The sequence below is a fragment of the Halichondria panicea genome, chromosome 12 (genome assembly GCF_963675165.1).
Source record: "Halichondria panicea chromosome 12, odHalPani1.1, whole genome shotgun sequence".
In the NCBI taxonomy this organism is placed as follows: domain Eukaryota; kingdom Metazoa; phylum Porifera; class Demospongiae; order Suberitida; family Halichondriidae; genus Halichondria; species Halichondria panicea.
Genome location: NC_087388.1, coordinates 4601651 through 4617853, shown reverse-complemented (window position 1 = coordinate 4617853; position 16203 = coordinate 4601651). Strand labels below are relative to the sequence as shown.

Sequence of the window (16203 nt, the reverse complement as noted above, 5' to 3'; positions counted from 1 at the left end):
AACTATGAGAATGTGGAGAAATGTTTTATACTATGATTCGTACTGACCTGTACCAAGGGCGTATAAGAGATTATACGCCCTTGGTACAGGTCAGTACGAATCATACGCCACTTGCCTGTACCCAAAACCTGCCAATTATTCTCATAATATATAAAAAATATAAAAGTGCCTATTATGTACTGCCCTCCATAAAATAATTATGTCTTTTGAAGGGGACACACCCCCCCCCAAATTATGCCAGCATAATTCTCACCCAAAAAATGTGTCGATTATATACCAGCATATAATCTACCAACCCCTAGCATTACAAGTGTCCACGTGGTTGAAAACTTTTGTATTGCTGATTAGCAGCAGAACGCTTCAGCTTAGCCTAACTTGTTCTGTCCACTCATTATGTCCAAGACCAGTACATTTGTAAGAGCTCTGGACATCGTTTGCTGATTTTAGAGTCATTCTTGTATATCCAAATATTTCATGCGCCAGGTGTTTGGATAATCGAGGCTCAACTGTAGCAGCATTTTACAGTGTATATCATGCATCATAATGCACGTTGCTATGGTTAGGTAAACTGTTATGTTCTACCAAGGGGTCGATACGGCCTCGGTTTTACTATGTAAACTCGATGTAAACACATCAATTACAAAGCACTGGAACATTAATTTGTGCAGTGGTCAGACAACATAGTTTAATTATGCATACAGCAAAAGATGGAACAACACAGAATGCGTCTCCTATCCAATGGGACCCTACTGAAATAAACAGCACTGGTTTTCTCATTTGTCAAATTTGATGGTTTGTGTGAAACTGCAAATCCTCATTCATTGAGAATTTCGTACTTTTTAGGCCCCAATTTAGAATTTAGTTTTCCGTACTGAGCGAGCATACTATTCATGATCAGCCTACCACATAGGCCAAGCCAATTTAATTACATGCTTCACGGCTGCAAGCTTTTGTGAAAATCTAAACCCAAACCACCCACTCCATATAGTGACCCTTATGAGCCTTAATTTTTAATGAGATTCATAGAGATTCATAATTATTTTTTACTGGCCTGCCTGGTCCATAAATTGTTCATGATAAAGTCCATGAAATATGTAATTAAGTTGGCTTGGCCTTATTCACTTTTGTACCTCTCTAATAATTATAGCCTCGATCCCATGCAGGCCGAGTTTTGCTTTGATATCGGATCAGTTAATTGTGAACATCTTATCCTCCAACCCAGTGGAAAGATTCATAAGATAATGGTAAATGAAGAGCCCACGCCCTCATCAAAATTCGTAAAATCCATGACGGGAAACTAATTGCACGGTTAACCGATAAAACCACAGAGCTCAGTCATAGATACTATAAATTTATAGTATCTATGGCTCAGTTGTGCATGGCTCAATTTTCCACAGGAATGTCTTATAATAACAAATAACAATCAACGCTACATGTAGAATGGACTAGATCTACGAAATGGCTATGTTATTGTCTCTCTTACCTATGTTTCTGCTGCAAGGAGTAGCTTATTCTCAAACGTTTTCCTTCATTCATTACTCTGGCAATCTCCCAGGACTGCAAGTGGACTCCACTGGGAGAACATTCCTCACTGGAGACAACTACCTGTATAGACTGAATCCTCAGCTAATACAAGAAGAGAGAGTTGATCTAGGATCTACTGTCATTGGCGAAGGACTGGCCCTGAGCTCTACTGGGATGGTAGTGGTGTGTTTAGTGGATCTTTCTTGCTCTGTCTACAATGCAAGCAACCTCAGTGCTGGTCCTATCAGGAGTGTCAGTAATGCTATAGTGGGAGATCTTCGATTTGGAGCAGCTATGATTGCGTCAGGAGACACTTTTTACACTGGAGGATTGACAGCTGTTAGTGTAGGAGAAAGGATGGTATTGCAACAGTTTGGAGAGGGATTCAATAGATCGTCTGATAACAATCCATCTGGCACACGCAATGAGTTGGTTTTTGCGGTTAGATTTGCACGATACTTCTATGCATATGGTAGTTTTGTGAGTGGTGGATTTGCTTATTATGTTGTTGTCGACGATCAACCTGTTAGTGCACGAGCTATAAGACTGTTACGTGTGTGCAACATGCCTGATTGTGGCGGCCCAAGTACCTGTGGAATGAATGCTTTGTATGAACTGGGATTCAATTGCGGTTTTCAGTCGATCACTGGATATACTCATGTGTGTGCAGTATCGTTTGTGGAGGACTTCAGTGGAATATCTGGACCCACTGCTGTGGTAAATATTTGCTTTGGCAATACTAACTCTATTTGTGTTGTTAATATCACTGCTGTCAATGAAGCTATGGATGCTAAATATGACTCTTGTATTGTGTCACGGACTGTTGGAGAAGAAATTGGTTTAGCATGGAAAACAGGCTCAGATAACTGCTCTACCCTGTCTCAGCCTCAGGTTTGAATACTATAGCATACTGGTATATCAATACTTCTAACATAAAACTTCACTTTCATATATATAATACTTCATTTTCCAGGTAACTGGGGACAAATGTGACACACCCAGTCCAGTCGGTCTTCTCATCCCAAATGGTGGTATTGACATAATAGCACCAGTTCGTATTAACTATGGAGACAGTCTTGTCGCCTTAGCTTCAGTAGCTGTGAAAGTGGAGCAGTTTTCCTTTGTGTTTGTGGCAACTGGTGATTCAAGGATAATCGGAGTAAGTGCATTGATTCAGTGTGTATAATTATGAGATTATTTGTCTCCACAGTACGATGTCAGTGGTACATCGACCCTGGGCACTGACAGCACTAACAGTACATTCTACAATCAGCCAGTGTCCTCCAATGTATTTCATTTGTCATGGCAGGAGGGACTGAACTACATCACAGCAGCCACTACAGACACTGTTAGTTAAATAAATTAATGTTATCCATAACCCCATCTTAATATGTAGGTATTCCAAGTACCCATAGAGGAGTGTTCCCAGCGTACTAACTGTACCAGTTGTACAAGTGACCCCAACCCGCTGTGTGGGTGGTGTGTGGTGGAGAACAGCTGCTCTCGTCAGACGCAATGTCAGAACTCCAATCTCTCCAGTAGATGGACACAAGATAATACCAACTGTTTTAATGCTGCTACTGTGGACCCTATGCAACTTGTGCTTGACCCTGCGGTTCCTGAGAGAAAGGTGATATTTGTTTAGTTGTGTCTGAGATCATACATTGGCCCCCACAGCTCACGGTGACCCTGCCTGACTCCCTGCCTGATCTCTTGCCTGGAGAGAACATCTTTTGTCATTTGGCAGACAGTGAAGGACGTTTCCCACCCATCATAGTACCAGCTGTTGAGGTCACCCCGGGAACAGTGTTCAGTTGTGTTATTATTCAAGGACTGGTACTGGACTATCCTGGAGTGACTGCAACCATCAACCTGGGCTTTCAGAGCTCTCTGTTCAATGAGTCATTTGATATCACCAACCAAGCACTTACCATCTACCAGTGCTCAGCAGGAGAAAGGTATCCCATCGTAACCAATGTTCATGATACATTTAGTTTATCATGTAGTATAATTATTGTAAGTTCATAATTATTCCCAACTCCCCACTCAATGATTGAAATAAATTATCCATTCTCACAATTTCTGTAAAATGCCAATGATTACATTTGCGAGACTGGCTAAGTACTGAAAATAAATGACAAAATACTATGGCAGAAGCCCCCTCTTTTGTACAAACTATGAATACAACAATGTTGCCACAAACTTTGTACTGTTTTGGAGGTGTCTATGGGATTTAGAAGCCCATGCAAAGGCACTGATTTAGTATCCCGAGCGTAAGCGAGAGTACTACAAGTGGCTGAGGGCTTCTAAATCACATGGAGGCCAGACCTTTTCTCAGGGGAGAGGGAAAGGGAGAACAGGTCTGGAGACTCTTGTAGCATTTCCGTGTGCTCCTCTTGGAATGTCGATTAGTTATATTGGAGGTTTTAACAAGGAGTTAAAGATGTAGCAATAATTGGCTCTATTCAAATTCCACAGAGGCAAATCCACACCGAGGCAATACTTGTTCGCGCTAAAAATCACATGAAATATAATTTATGATGCGAATTTCATTGGCTCTGGCTACATCCGCTAGAGCACACGGACATGCTGCAACTGAGACTATACCCAGACTAATGCATGCATGCAGTAAGATAAATGCCAGAGTGCATAGGTCAACTTTATATTGTCAGGGGCGGATCTAGGAGGAGATCGAAATGGTAAGGTCAATACCTGCACCTTACTACATAAGTATAGAATAGGTAAAAAATATGACTGTAGATTGCTAAAAATCAATTCTAACATTCTGAGCAAAAGGTGGGTTCCTTTGCTCCCTTGGATCTCCTCCGCTCCACGCGGGGAGACAACTCGCCCCTTCGGGCTCGTTGTCCTTCAGAAATCACCCTTTCACATTTCCTGTATCCGCCACTGGCTGTTACTGAGCCAGCCTGTCCTTGTGCAATGTTATGCACTGCAGTGCGTGTCATAATGTATAATGCTACACTGCTAGCTAAAGTATCTGCCCCTGAAAATTTCCACGTTGCACTATATATATGTATAGCTGTAAGGATTGCCTCGGGCTCAACAGTCCTTGTGGATGGTGTAACCTCAACAAGCAGTGCAGTGGAACATCAGCTCCTTGCAGGAATGCATCTCACTTCCTACAAGTGAGAGCCTATTATAGTAACCATGCATGCCTGGTGACCTGTGAATCTATAAAAATCCTCTATACAGGTGTCTGGAGGCAATGACTTCACTGCCGAGTGCCCTCTGTTGGACACGCCCCCCTCTGGTGTGTACACTCAACCAGTAAGGGTGGCACAGGACCTTCGACTGACCACCAGGAACCTTATCGCCCCCGTAAGTCGCATAACCTTTGTACCTCATTGTTTCACAGCTTCCCTCTCGATGCGATACTAAATCAGTAACTTTGGTTCTTTTGACAATATTTATTAGTGTTGATTGATCCAATACCCTCCTAGACGGATGGCTTCGTGTATTCGTGTATTGTGAACGGAGTTAGTCTGACAGCTCAGTATGAGAACGAGAGCTCCATCCTGTGCACAGTGGGCAGTGGGAAAGTGAGTTTTACTAGTGATGTTTAATTGGTGACAATGATGTATTGTTGGAGTAAATTATACTGTAGGTATAAGTAATATGAGACCGAGTGTTCAATTATACAGGAGGGCAAACTATGATATACTCCTAACTAAATAGAGTTTGCACAATTTTACTAACTTACGATTCGGTGTACAGCTCACTCTTTCCGCTGGAGCCGCCAGTTTTTCCGTAGTTGTTATGGTAACTTGGACAGGGAATGACGTCAACCACACACTGAGCAACACCATGCAACAAATTGCAGGTACAATTATCAGTCAAATTATTATTATGTAATCATATCTCTGGACCTAATAATGTTTCCAGATAGTCTATAGACGAGTACTTCCGGATCCATTTCACCGCACACACACACGAACAGTTACGTTGTATGATTGTCGTGAATTGGCCAATGGATATTCAGAATGTATTGCCGCTAGAATGGGATCAAAGTTCGCGTGTGGGTGGTGTGAGGGTACTTGTGAAGTGATGCAAGAGTGCTCAAACATTTTCGTTGATACTGAAGGGGAAAATTCCCCTGCCCCTGTCATCGACTCATTCACTCCAATGTCGGGTAAGACTACAGTGAGCAAAATAATTATGTTCACTCTCGTAAAAGTTGAATATGCAATTGTGATCATCAATACTAGCGGCATGCATGACAATGAATATTTAGTCCAGGTACCGTAGTCGATGTAATGTTTACAACCCCATACATTTGCCGGGCGCTTATGCTCTACATGCAGCTACTGTATAGTGTCTAACAATCTCTTACAGTATACAGCTGTGGATCAACAGTTTGATTTTTGTCTCCGTATGTTACAGCTGCATCTAAACAGTTATATAGCACAACTATGCATCAAAATTAATGCATGCACATAATTGTCATAGATAATTGGCATGTCTTTTTATATGCGCCATAAAAAAATTAATTACAGCAACCGTTGGCACATTTTAACACCCCAAAAATTGTGTTCTGAGTTGGTACTTGCTGTAATTCCATTAACTACATGTGCCTCGGGTTAACTATACACTACGGCAGGGCCGTAGCCACCAACTTTAGAGTGGTTAGGTTGTTATGAAATGGAACAAATCGGCGGGCATAGCGCGCCGAATTTTTTTGCCACGCCCATTTCCGGTATCGTTGGTAACGCCCCTTCTCTACTGGCTATCTGCTGGACTAGATTCTGTTCAGTTTTAAAGCTTAGCCCTAACACAAATGTTACAGAACACAACATCTTGATTCTTATCATGATGGAGAAACAGCAAAGTTGTAATGGCAAGACCACAGAACTGGTTTGGACTTTCCAAATGATCGCTTGGGGAAGAAAAAATGGTTAGCTGGATGGTGAGCTTGGTCTGGAAGACTTGGAAGGGATTCTCTCTCGCCATAGCAATGATAGCATGTAGACTAATAGTCTTGATCACTTATAGTTCTAGCATGCTTGCATGTTTTGCACTGCAGAAGAAGTTCACTGCATTTTTTGTCAATTATGTGTTTACTGTAGTGACGACCATTGCCTATTAACCTCGAAAAAATGGTCTGGTTGAAACCTGACTAGTGGCTACGGCCCTGTATGGTATATACATTTATCACATTTACTATTAACTCTGGAGTGTATAGTAGTCTATATGCTTCTCTTACGATTTGTCTGTCTTGTACACTGAGTAGGTGACTATAGACTCAGAATACACAGACTTGATGCTATAGTACTGCATTTACAGCATGGATAGCAGCTTTACACTTAGTTTAATAGTGGCAAATTTTGATGTTCGATCTAGAGCATTGAAAAAGCGAGTAAGAAGCTTACCTTGCGCTTTCGCTAGCTGTAGTTCAAAGCACTTCATTACACACGCGCGCTACAGCCATGTGGACCCTCATGGGCTTCTTTGTTGACTCTACTGCACACTGCACTGTGAGGCTACTTTGCATGGTATACCATTGCATGTCCTACAGGTGTTCTACTTGTAACACTCCAATTTCTTGCTACAGCTCTGCTGTAATAATATTATAATTACTGACGATATACAGTCTAGTGCATGTTAGGTGCTTTATTTGTAACATTCAACGCTTCTTTGACGACTCTGCTGTGATCTTAGACCCAGTGCATATCTGACCATGCACCGTAGCCGTTCAAAGCCTTGTCATAGCGTTCAAATCTGATTTTCCTCTGTACAGTTTAGTTTCAATCCCCCTGCCTGGGTTAGTTGCTGCTATAGGTTTCTCATGTTCATACATAGATCTACTGATTTTCACATCATTTGTACAACACTCTGATTGTGAGACGTTAGGTTTTTTATTCGCTAATAATACGGTATAGTATTAATTCTGACTTGCACCCACAGGTCCAGTTGAAGGTGGTACAGCAATCACTGTGATGGGCAATGACCTCGGAGGGACTTTTGCTGACATTCAAAAATCTGCCCTAACATTAGGAGGTGTGGCCTGCTCTCCCCTCAACATTATTTTTATACCATGGCATCAGTTTGTCTGTGAGACCACCAACTTTGTAACCGGAGGGCCTAATTACTTCTCTCTGACCATTGGGTCTAGAGTAGCCATCGTAAGCGCTGGTTCCTTCACTGCAGTAGATCTTACTGTCAGCAGTGTGACTCCGACCTTTGGACCCATGGATGGGGGAACTGCAGTGGTTGTGAGGGGGACTGGACTGGACGTGGGTAACCAGGAGGACACTAGTGTCTCTTTGGAGGTCAGCGGGTCAAGACACGTCTGCAACATATTGTAAGTGACTGTATAGAGTAACTAGACTGACAATGTCTTTCCCTGCAGATTTATCCAGTCTGAGGAAATTCATTGCAGGACCTCAGCAGCAAACCTCACTTCTGCTGTATTAGTGGTGGTGTCCATTGATGCAGCTAGAGTCAGCAATCCAGGAGTGGTCTTCAGTTATCGTAACAATCCCAATGTAACTGCCGTGTTTCCCAGCAACACCATTCCCAGTGGAGGCATCACACTGACATTTACTGGACTTAATTTGGACGTGGTGCAACAATCTGTGTTGGAGGTTTATCAGCCAATGAGGTCTCCTCTGGTGAGCAGCAACTACCAAAATTAATAGCGAGTATTTTTTAGTATTTAATTTTCGTGAAATGGGTACATTTTTGCAGAGAGCGAATTAAAGCCATACCTGTTGAAATTGTTTTTTCGTGACTAACATTCATAAGCATTTTGTCCCTAAGTATCACTATGTCTGTTACCGTATAGCGGGTATATTTCGAGGGTATAAATTTTCGCGGATGGACCATTACAAAGGATTTCGCGGATTTTATTTTCGTGGTCTGAGTTCCAGCCTTTTGGCGCATGCGCACATCAACATGCAGCTGTACCTCCACACCGTTAGCCTCGAATCCATAATACTGAACACGCCTACTATTATAAATTTTCGTGGGTATAAATTTTCATGGTACAGGCTCAATCCGCGAAAACCGCGAACATTTATACCCTCGAAATATACCCACTATACGGTATACATTTGTACTCACCCCTACAGAGGAGCAACTGCAGTGCTGTGGACAACACAACCATCACATGCTCCACTCCTACCCTGAAGACAGCCTCACTGACCCCATTGGACTACGCTCTAATGTTTGACGATGTCCCACCCACCACACAAGCACGTCTCCCCATCAGCGTCCAATCAGATCCATCCAACTTTAGATTAGAAACCTCACAAGATATCACCAGTGGCACAGAGACCCTCATACGCATTGCGGTACATATGGTGCTATAGCCAGCATACATGGTGACCCAATTGTTATACCGTATGTGTATTCAGGGTGATAATCTCGACTCAGTGGAGACCAGTGAGATACGAGTGACAGTGGGAGGTGAGGAGTGTGTCAAGACACCTGGCAGCTTGAGAGGGAGTGAAGTCATCTGTACCGCCCCCTTGGAGCCACCAAAAAGAGAAAACCCAGCCATTATACAAGTGAGTGACTATTGAACTCTAGCTGTTATTGCGCATGCCCCTTCAGGTGACTATTGGGAGCAATATTGCTCAAGTATTAGACCAGCAACTGACGTACACAAGTACTGTGGCTGCTGAAACTTCACTGGAGGTCATCATCCCGAGTGTTTTTGGGGGGGCTATAGTGGTAGTGTGTGTAATGCTGATCATCTTTGTCAGTTTCTATCTCAACTCTCGGAAGAAGACCGTGTCAATTGCTATGCACGAGCAGATCATGGAGCTCGTAGCTAATAGGTGAACTTAGTTTACAGCTGTTCATGCAATCATCTTAATATTTTCATCATTACAGGAGAAGTCAGGAGGTAGATCTAGTAGACGGCAATACTGCACTCGTTAGTAAGTTTCAGTATACTTTCTTATTCTCACCTTAGTCTCTGTTACATGCAATCTTAACTGACCTATAAATTATACAGAATCAGAACTTGTTGAGATTGCTGAGTCCATCCCAGACTCAATCAAAATAGTTGCCTCAAAATTGAAGCTCTCCAGTACTGCAATCGGACAAGGTAAACAAAGATATGCATTTCATTATATGGAATGTCATGCATGCACTGCGCAGGTGAATTTGGCATTGTGTACAAGGGCGTCCTGACAGATTGGAACAATGTACCTATGCAGGGGGTGGCTGTGAAGACACTAAAAGGTGACATCATTTAACCACAATACAAACATGTATAGCTTGTTTTCGTTGTCAGGTACTATGTTCTATTAATTACTGGCCAATTACTAACAATACAACACACACAACTTCGCATTTCTGATTAGTCCGTTAGTCATTCTCTACTCTGCAGGTCTGTTCTCATTGTCAGATGTTCAGAGCATGGTGTGTGAGGTGAACAAGATGCAGGACTTCGACCATCCTCACGTCATGTCCCTGATTGGGGTGTGTCTAGATGCTGGTCCCGGCATTGCCATAGTGATGCCATATATGGCCAATGGGAGCCTCATTGGCTATCTCAAGAGAGAGAGGAGCAGTCTGGAGCTGGACATTGACTGTGAAATTGATCAGGTGTGTTAATTACGGCCCGGCCGGTTAAGGAAATAGCTTTCAGTATCTACCAACTACCAGCATGCTGGTAAGTATGAAGAGATACGTTTATAGTATGAGTATTGTGTGGGTGTCTCCCGGCAACAGAGAGGTGCACGGGTGGAGCTGAGCTTTACTTAGTGTGTAGTTTGTGATAGTGGGGGGGGAAGCACACTACACCCTCCTGGTGTTTACGCCCACTTCCTTTTTCTCGAGGCCTGTGGAGGAAGCTGACTACATTCCCTTTTGCTATCGCAATCAGAATTCTGTGACCCCACAATTTCTTTCACTTCACCGTTTGACCAGCCTAGATCTGGCAGTGGGTGCTCAACTCCTTGACTCTGCAGCCTCTTTATCCTCAATAAAATCCACAACAGCTCATATACATCACAATGCATGCAATAATTATAGCTATAATACATGCACGGTTAACTACGTATACATGCATGACTGATTATTCACAACTAATGTTTTTTATAACAAGTAAGATTTGTTCAATTTATTAGTGTGAGTGTTGTGGGGATAGTGCTGAGTATAGTCTCAATAGAAATAGAGGAGGTGGTGGGGTTTTTCAGAGCTGGGTCAAAAATAAGAGCACCAAAGTACGAATAAATTGCATAGATTCTGGAAGTAAGGAAATCACTTCTAAAGATGTGCCGTCAGATAGCACTGGGAATGGCCTACTTGGCTGAGCAGAAGTTCGTCCATCGAGACCTTGCAGCCAGAAACTGCATGTGAGTGAACCATTGACAGTGCATGTGTACATAATTATTACATGCAAAATTCATTATTTGCTTATATATAGAATGCACTACTATATATAATTAGACAGCAATCACATTTTTATTATAGGCTGGACTCGGGAGGGTGCATCAGGGTGGGGGACTTTGGTCTGGCTGAAGACGTCTATGCTAGTGGCTACTTCAGACAGAACGACCGAGCCAATGTGAAGCTGCCCTTCAAATGGATGGCCTTGGAAAGTCTCAACGATGCCATCTTCACAGAGAAAACCGATGTGGTGAGCCAGTGCTGCATGGTATATAGACACATATACTGCCTAAAGATCACATGCTACACACTTAATTACGCCCCTTGTTTGTATGTCTGTAACGGATGTGGGTTGGGTACCTCCCGTGGGCGCTCACGTGACCCTAATAGGAGAAGCAAACGATCCATATGCCTAGTATGACCAGTGGATTGAAGGGGTGAGCAATAAAGAAAGTGTTCAGGCCATCTCGTACTGCAACTGCAAGTACAACGTATATAAGCACTGAAAGAGTTATACTGTAGTATTAGTGCATGTCTCTGAGTAGTTCCTAACTTGAATATCTATGTGGTTCTTACAGATGATAAAAGAGAAGCAGAACAGTATAATTATATAATTATAAGCTCACAAAAAACGTGGATCTGATTACTAACACTATATATATACACATCACACTTCCAACAGGACAAGTCAACTGTGTGATCCTATTCAGTTTGTTCCTCTTTCATTTAGCTACTATCATAATCATGAATTGCATAGCAGAGCTTCCCGTGAGATATGCCCTACTACAAGCATTGTCTAACCTCAACCCCATATGAAATGGATGTTTCTGACTTAACCTTAAATTTTGATTTATTAATTGTTACTGTTACCTCTTGTCCATACGCCCATGCAGTGGTCATATGGTGTGACTGTGTGGGAGGTATTCAATGGAGGAAGGACTCCCTACCCTGCCGTGGACCCGTTGTCCCTCATCCAGCTGCTGGGGGAGGGGCAGAGACTCAAGAGACCTATCAACCCAGCCTGTGCCACCGAGATGTGAGTGTACACTCTTGAGTTCTGTTGAGTATAATTTATATACGTCAACAATAGTTGCGTGGAGCAGTATATTCAGCGATGATATCGATTCTAGTAATTATCCCATGTATGCAGAGCTCTGTTGTTGGTTTGGGGACAGGTAAATTATTGGGGCTGGCTGCAATCCTCCGAGGGGATAGATTGGGGGCCGGGAGGGTAGTCATTTGATTATCTTTTCATTCCAACTGACCGTATATACCACTCTATCCTCACACAGTTGTGAATTGATGCGTCAATGTTGGAAGGAGGATCCCGAGGAGAGGCCAACCTTCTCACAACTGTCCGCCATTTTGGAAAGGCTACTGACTTCCATTTCTGGCTATACTGAGCTCGGTATGGTGCTACTGAACACAATTCAAGAGGTGGAGCAGCTCAGTAAGTTTTGAAACGTTTATCCTGAGTTTAATTTGTGAACAATGTTTATAGCTCTTACTATGGACATAATATTAGCCTACCTTTTCTATTTAGTACCGCTACTATCTAGTAGCTATATAATAATATAGATCATTTACAAAAATAATACCCACTTTCGAGAGTCCTATAACTATATAGAGTTGACTAACGTACAACTTGTATAATTATCATCATCTGGAATGGCTTTTGCATGTCCAACAATAATTGATTACGATTTTCTTTAATTGCAGAATGTGACTGTGAACCCACACTTACTGATCAAAAAGACGCTCATCGCTATGTCGACCCTCCGTCAGGTTATCCGCTAACAATTAAAAACAGAATGTACGACCTCAGCTAGGGAAGAAATTAATTACTACCACAGCTATAACTATAATAGTTATGAGGTAAAGGCCGAATGTACGTTGTTTCCGGTAGAGTAGTAATACAACTCGATAATTGGTGTTACCATTAGATACTTTATACATCATACATGTACACATGCATGCAGTATCAAAGTGTTTACACAATGCAATGGTTGTTTGCCATTTTAATTAGCGTACCTTTCATAATACATGATACAAGGAATTCATTCCACAATGATAAGGTAATTTCTATAGCAGTTGTATGTCTACCCTAACCTCTGCAAACAGTTTAACTGTGCATGCATGTCTTCTTGGACAACTTTTTCTCCAGTTCACTGACTTTTTACGGCACTGTGAAGTACAGTAGTATACATTGGGTGAGTACATGCATTGGAAAAAATTTTTGAACTAGATCTAGCATAGTTTACACAGCACAAGAAAACATCATCACTCCCACAAGGTACATTTAACAAACATGTTGACCTCCTGGTGACTATGCATGTGTACGACGTATTAAAACGTAGCAGGGAAAGGGTTAAAGCATGTGCAATATTGTATGAGCAAGTGTGTACATAGTCACCAGGAGGTCAACGTGTTTGTTAATGTTTAAACTACGCTAGATCTAGTTCAAAATTTGTTTTCCAAGAATGAACATCCAAATATAGCCTGTCTTTGTGTGGCTACAGCTGATACCTCCGCATCAACAGGAGCACATGTACCTTGCACAGTGGTAAATAAATGTCACAGATAGCATGCACACAAGTTGCTAAAATGCGAGGCATGTTGTAAAATTTCCCTTACCCCTCGTGATAGTGCAAATTTGGGTGCGCCCGTCTCCAAAATTTGTGACAAGGCTTTTTAAGGGGGAGAGGCGGCAAAAGCTCTAACATCCCTAACTGAGGTTCGAAAAAAGGCCGTGTTCTTAGATTTTAGGGTCTCCTGAGACGTTATGTGGCAGGTTCAGTATTCGGTATAGCCGAGGGTGTATAAGGTACCAATTACGTCGTAATGTGTCATCCTGCAGTTCCAAGAGATTTCTACTTTGAGGCTGCTGAAAATGTTAACCAAAAGGGAGGGGGTTTCACTAGGGTATTGGGTTTGGCTGGGTGGCTTACCAAGGGAGGAAAAGGAGACCAAAATTTAGGGCAGAAATCTGCACAGAGTCGAGCGAGGTAGCAAAGTTGAAATTTTAGCGAGGAAAATTTTAGCGAGGACGTAAGCAGTTAAACAAGACCATGCACATAATTATCATAGCTCAGCTCATTTATATATAACCTCTGGCATGCTATATATTGGTTACGTTTTGTGTTTGTATAGCTCTTTCCTTGGCAATCTGTTGTAGAAATTACAACAACGGTAACGAATCGTTATGATGAATTAGATGAAGTTGTATGTGAGCTCCTCCCTGACAAACAAACTGTAGTCTAGGTAACGGCCTTATCAGTCAAGTAGGCTAAAAATCTGTGTCCTTTGATGTAAGCTTTGATGTCTCTTTGTGCATATGTAGTTAAAAAAAAAAAAGAAACCTTTGACTAGCTAGGAAGAGTAGCAGCAGTAGTAGTAGGAAGAGTAGCAGTAGTAGTAGCAGTGCAAGCAGGACTAGACTAGATTAAAAAGTTGGTGGAAAGAATAACTGACCGTTTGGACGTCACCTGGCTGCCAGACTTTCATCTCGACTCTTCCCCCTGAGTAGCTGGCCTTTCTCTAAGCCACAAAACTGAGCAAGAAGCTGAAGAAGCAGCTAGACAGAGACATGTACCTAGCCTTGAGAATTGGGAGGCGTGGCTCAACTAGTTAGCCCAGCCCAGAGGAATTGTTACTGTGGAAGTAGGGCTACCCCTGGCTTTACTGAATTAACTAGCTGTGTCTGCTGTCTAGTTGGACCAGATTTAGCTAGATAATGGGGTAGAGAATAGTTGAGCGGTGCTGTGTGTAGCTTGAACTGTACTGGCTGGCAAGAATCTAGTAAGCACCCTATGCACTGATAACTGGTCAGAATGGAGGGTATGTTCTAGGTAGAGATGTCAGACGGGAAGTAGTGCGTGGGCGTATTTTCGTACAGTAATTCAATGGTAAAAAACGGGACCAGAAAGTGAGTGAACAAGAAGGGCTTTCCGCAAGCCCTGGAAGAGTCTAGCAAACAACAGCTGTTCCCAGGGGTAAAAAATAGCGTACAATTTGATTTTTATAACAGTTTTTTATGATTTTAGCATTTGATGCTTGTTTTGTGTGTGATTTTTTCTCAAAGGTGATCATCATTTTGGCAACCAAATATGAAAATGAACAAAAACACAAGTGAGCATGTCTTTCATCTCTAACTCTCTCCAGATTATGCAAAAAGTTGCTACAATAAGCTTTTATTTCTTGCGGAATCACATATTGCATGGATAGCCTCGATCCCAGGCCGAGTTTTCGCTTTTATAACGGTTAGGCGAACAACTGGGCCTGGTACTAGTTGTCTGCGCATGTGTCAATCGTTCGTCAGATTCTGACGAATGGATATTCTCGTTCACTTTCGTGACATTTATATTCGTGTACTATCGTGTACTAGAAGTCAGTTCCCGTTTTATCATTATTGGAATCGATTGGAATGGCTCTTAGCTGAAGCTTCTCTCTTCTCTGAAGCTTATTCTGAAGACTGAACAACAAGGGAAGAGGTATAAAGCTTTGTCAAGCTTGTTAAGGTCAGATATTTTTGTGTGGGCCCTATGGCCGGCTATGCTATCAAGTCTTGTTCATGTTTGGCAAGAATATCGAATGTAGGTAGACTATAGTTTCATCATTAATATGGTGGATCAAGTGAAGAGTGTGAGCTAGAGAACTTGGTGCTGCCATCATCAGCTCGTCGACAATGACACTATAACCGAGAAATTTAATATGTATAGATCTACACGTATTTAAAATGTCTACTTCTCTGTACAGGAGCAATGGCTAATATCCAGCTATCCCAACAGTGCTCCTCTTGGCTATACTAACGGACGAGACTGGACAGTTTGAGGTAAGGGTTTAACCGTCTTTGGTTTCTTTTAATATTGTCCTATACTCACAGACACAGGACTGGAGTATGACCTGCTCATTCGAGCGTTGCTGGGTAGCTCAGAGACATCAAGAGAATCTACGTTTTCTCAAGCAATGAGTTACGAGTTGGGGCCTAGAATCAGAGAAGTCCAGCAGCCTGCTAAATCTTTTTGAAACGTAATTTAAAGGCATTCAATCATCCTGAAGTTGCCCTGGGTCACTGTAATTGTGCTGCAGCACAACTGGCAACTCCCCAGGCCTTTGTGAAGCAGCTCCCTATGTGCATCTTTTGTGTACTCACTCTGTGCATTTTCTGTGTACAAATTTCCATTATTGATTTATTAAATATTTTTGCCGACCACAAATATACAATGAAAATTTGACGCATGCGCAGACAACTAGTACCAGGCCCAGTTGTTTGCCTAACCGTTATAAAAGCGAAAACTCGGCCTGGGATCGAGGCTAGAA

The 16203-nt window shown here is 42.2% G+C and overlaps 1 protein-coding gene across 4 annotated transcripts; it reads left to right on the top strand.

The window, feature by feature from the left end:
• Positions 1 to 1367: 1367 nt before the first annotated feature.
• Positions 1368 to 16100, top strand: LOC135345206 (plexin-A2-like). Of its 4 annotated transcripts, none has more exons than XM_064542581.1 (26): positions 1368 to 2415; positions 2498 to 2683; positions 2735 to 2872; positions 2921 to 3154; positions 3202 to 3482; positions 4565 to 4670; positions 4738 to 4863; positions 4986 to 5084; positions 5260 to 5365; positions 5483 to 5674; positions 7447 to 7843; positions 7892 to 8153; positions 8613 to 8834; positions 8898 to 9050; positions 9097 to 9323; positions 9379 to 9425; positions 9503 to 9595; positions 9649 to 9732; positions 9881 to 10098; positions 10738 to 10850; positions 10969 to 11134; positions 11778 to 11920; positions 12177 to 12334; positions 12604 to 15401; positions 15640 to 15715; positions 15781 to 16100. In XM_064542581.1, exons 1-24 carry the CDS (start codon positions 1459 to 1461, stop codon positions 12711 to 12713), a joined length of 4818 nt encoding a protein of 1605 aa, XP_064398651.1. In that variant the 5' UTR covers positions 1368 to 1458; the 3' UTR covers positions 12714 to 15401; positions 15640 to 15715; positions 15781 to 16100. The 4 variants fall into 4 exon arrangements, with proteins under 4 accessions (XP_064398651.1, XP_064398650.1, XP_064398649.1 ...); XM_064542580.1 differs by having other exon boundaries at positions 15767 to 16100; XM_064542579.1 differs by having other exon boundaries at positions 12604 to 15715.
• Positions 16101 to 16203: the final 103 nt, after the last annotated feature.

Excerpts from the sequence above, each read along its gene's own strand:
- LOC135345206 (XM_064542581.1), top strand. The coding sequence starts at position 1,459 with ATGGCTATGTTATTGTCTCTCTTACCTATGTTTCTGCTGCAAGGAGTA. Across the intron at positions 11,921-12,176 it reads CCAGCCTGTGCCACCGAGAT|TTGTGAATTGATGCGTCAAT; the intron begins GTGAGTGTACAC and ends ATCCTCACACAG. Across the intron at positions 12,335-12,603 it reads TCAAGAGGTGGAGCAGCTCA|AATGTGACTGTGAACCCACA; the intron begins GTAAGTTTTGAA and ends CTTTAATTGCAG.